General features: G+C 48.0%; 1 protein-coding gene across 1 annotated transcript in view; it reads left to right on the top strand.

Moving 5' to 3' along the window:
• Tmem247 (transmembrane protein 247) overlaps positions 1-1,521 on the top strand; it is a 5,559-nt gene extending 4,038 nt beyond the window's left edge. The window contains exon 3 of the mRNA XM_031356805.1: positions 1,309-1,521. Within this exon, the coding sequence (XP_031212665.1) occupies positions 1,309-1,521 (213 nt within the window). The remainder of the gene's footprint in view (positions 1-1,308) is intronic.
• The last annotated feature ends 1,645 nt before the right edge of the window (positions 1,522-3,166 follow it).

Below are 3,166 nucleotides of genomic sequence, written 5' to 3'. Positions count from 1 at the left end.
GCACTCACACACACATACACATGCATGTATGCACACACATGCATGCATGCACTCACACACACATGCACCCACACACCCACGCACGCACACACACACACACCACACTGTGACAGCCTCCCTCCCTCATTCAGGCTTACAGCACGCAGGCTAGAGAGTGTGCTGGAAGTCAACACAGAGCCCTGACCGCAGAGAGCCACCCTGTGTAGGGAACACTGGATCTCTCCCTCCGCTCTTCCACTGGGTGCTCTCCTTGCTATCACCTTAGACGCTGCGTAGTTGCAATGACTTCCTCCCTTTAGCTTTCTTTCTTGATATAATTGCCTTCTCATTTTTCTGCATCTGTTTTCAGCAATGATGTATTCAAAGCCTGCACCTTTGGGAATGGTCTACAAAAATGTTTTATTTGCAATCTATTTACTAAAAGAGGGTGAAACTTGAGGCTTGGGTTGATTATGGAGCCTTCCATACTTCTCTTTTTCTTAGTGGTTGGAGGGAAAGGGAAGAGAAAGGGAGGATGGCTGGATGGATGGATGAATAAATTTAACTACACTGAATATATCTAAACTAGTATTTCTCACTAGGTTGGGGCATCTCAGCCCTTGCCATTTAGCTGTTAAAAATATGACATCCTAAAAAATATTGTAGAGCAGAAACCATGCCAAATTCTTTAGTTCAGACCAAAATGTTTATATCAGCTTTTGCCTCACACACTGATAACAATTAAAATAGGGTAAGTCTGAGTCCAGTTATTGACTTCAGAAAAGAGCAACTCACAATCAGACCTGTCCAAAACCCCAATGTTCTATGGGGTCAAAGAGCCCATAACTTTAGCCACCTGCCCCAGGAAAGAGCCTCCACCCAAGGGTGGAGGGCTACAGACTAACCATGTGACATACGCGGGGACTTATGCTAAGGCATGCCCCTTCATTGTGCTACTGTTTAGAGGGCTAGCCTATGAGGAAACAATATCCAAAAAATATTTCTAAGACCCAGAGTCCAGATCTAGGAACCTTGGAGTCCTTGAGAACTTGCTCACATGGGTAACCCCCAGGGCAAGATGAGGCAGAGAAAGGACCTCCATGGCCTAGTGCCTGGGATCTCGAGGGAGAACGCAAGCTCAAGAGAAAAAATGAATGAGATCCCTCTGTGCACCAGTGACCTCCCTAGAAATATTTTCCTTTATTTTCTCCTTCCTTGAGAAGGAGGTCTCACTACATACACAATGACTTCCACTAGGTCACCCCCAGAGTCAGGGCAGGACTGAGTCCAGCTGTGAGATTGCCAGCTCTGCTCTCTTCTTTCCCACAGTTCTCAGGAGGCCTCCAGGACCTCTTGCTCCCCCAGAATCAATTTGCCATGTTCCTCTACTGCTTCATCTTCATCCACATTATCTACGTTGCCAAAGAGATGGTCTTCTTCCTCTTCTCCAAGCATTACCTGTTCTGCCTGGCGGCCATCTTGCTGTGTTTGATTAAAACTTTGTGGTCCTACTTCCAAGTGTCCTTGCTTTCCCATCACTGACAATGCCATCAGTGCGTCACCAAACTCCTCACTCCCGTTGCAACTAGGTTTGATGGCACAGCTGCCAGCTGCAGACACTTGAGCATGGAGATGCACAGTCAGGCCCATGCCTCTTCCCCATTGGAGAACTTCTGAAGTTAGCAGGTTTAGGGTAGGGTAGGTAATAAAGGAAGGCCTAGAAAACTTTTCTAGAATCAGTCACATCCATGACCAAGGTTGGATCCCAACACGTCCCATGCTCACACCTTTTTTTCTTTTCCTTTAAATTGCAAGGTTGACATGAGCCCCTCCCCCAACAAAAATGCCCTTGTCCAAATCCCCAGAATCTTGAAATTGTTTCTTTATGTGACAAACGAGACTGTTGTTAAAGCTGCTAGTTGAGAGCCTGCGTCCTGGAAGCCTTAACAGACTGGGTTTCTGCCACCTGTCGTCCTCAGACCACTTAGACAGTAGTGAAAAACAGAGAGTGGAGCTGTGTTCAGTGTGGGTATACTGGAAAGAGGGACAACTCTGGGGTCCTAACACAAAGAGCAGATGCCCACAGAGAGCCAAGGCTCTAAACAACCAAGCGGCCCAGCCCTGCCTACAGTCCCTGGCTTAGCTAGTCTCTCCTGCAAGGTCTGAAAATTGTGTGAAATCTCTCTAGGAGACAAGCTCTCCTGCACTGGGCCTGGGCTTCAGCTTTCCTCTCCCAATATGAGACTCCTAGGGAAGTCCCAACTTCTTGTGGTCTGCTGTTTCAGGAGTCTGATAGACAAAGGGAGGAAGCATGACTGCCTCTGGGTTTAGAATGTCTTCACTCCTGCCACTACCATTACAACACTGAGCCATGCTCAAGAACCTTGATGTGGAAAAGGAGGCTGGGTTACCGGGGAGGCCGGCTGCCATGACAGGTGTGAAGAGCAATCCCCCAGGGGGGGAGCACAGTCAGGGCAGCCAGAGCTTCTCTGAGCAAGATAAGCAGGAAATACAGCCACACTCCCAAACACAGAGAGGAGGGTGCTATTCAGTGTAGCTGAGACTGCAAGTAACTGAGCCTGAAGGGGGTCGTCATAGTTTACTGGAAAAAGAATGGGTAGGAAAAAAAAGAAGAAAATACCAGAGACACACACCTCAGCACAACACACACACACACACACACACACACACACACAGCCAAGCACACAAGACTATTAAAAATGTAGAAACAAGCTGGGCAGTGGTGACAACAGCTTTTTTTTTTTTTTTGGACAGGGTTTCTCTGTGTAGCCCTGGCAGTCTTAGAACTAACTCTGTAGACCAGGCTGGCCTCGAACTCAGAAATCCGCCTGCCTCTGCCTCCCAAGTGCTGGGATTAAAGGCGTGTGGGAAGGCAAAGCAGTTGGATCTCTGAGTTGGAAGGCAGCCTGTCTAAAGAGCCAAGGCTATGCAAAGAAACCTTGTCTCTGAGGAGGGTGGGTTGAGGGGAGAGGAATTAGGGAATGGGATAGAGTGAGGAGGGAGATAGATACAAACACAGACTTAGAAAGATCATAGAAAACAATTTCTTGGAGAGGGATAGTCATCAGCCTGCAAGTAAGGAAAGGAGGCTCAATCAGAGCCCAGAAGCCAAGCTGCAAGATACACACAAAAGGAAAAGGAGCTCGGCTCCTCCAGCCACGCCCCC

Source organism: Mastomys coucha, unplaced genomic scaffold (genome assembly GCF_008632895.1).
Source record: "Mastomys coucha isolate ucsf_1 unplaced genomic scaffold, UCSF_Mcou_1 pScaffold6, whole genome shotgun sequence".
Classification (NCBI taxonomy): Eukaryota; Metazoa; Chordata; class Mammalia; order Rodentia; family Muridae; genus Mastomys; species Mastomys coucha.
The sequence above is the reverse complement of the archived record's forward strand: the minus strand, read 5'-3'. Positions and strand labels throughout refer to the sequence as shown.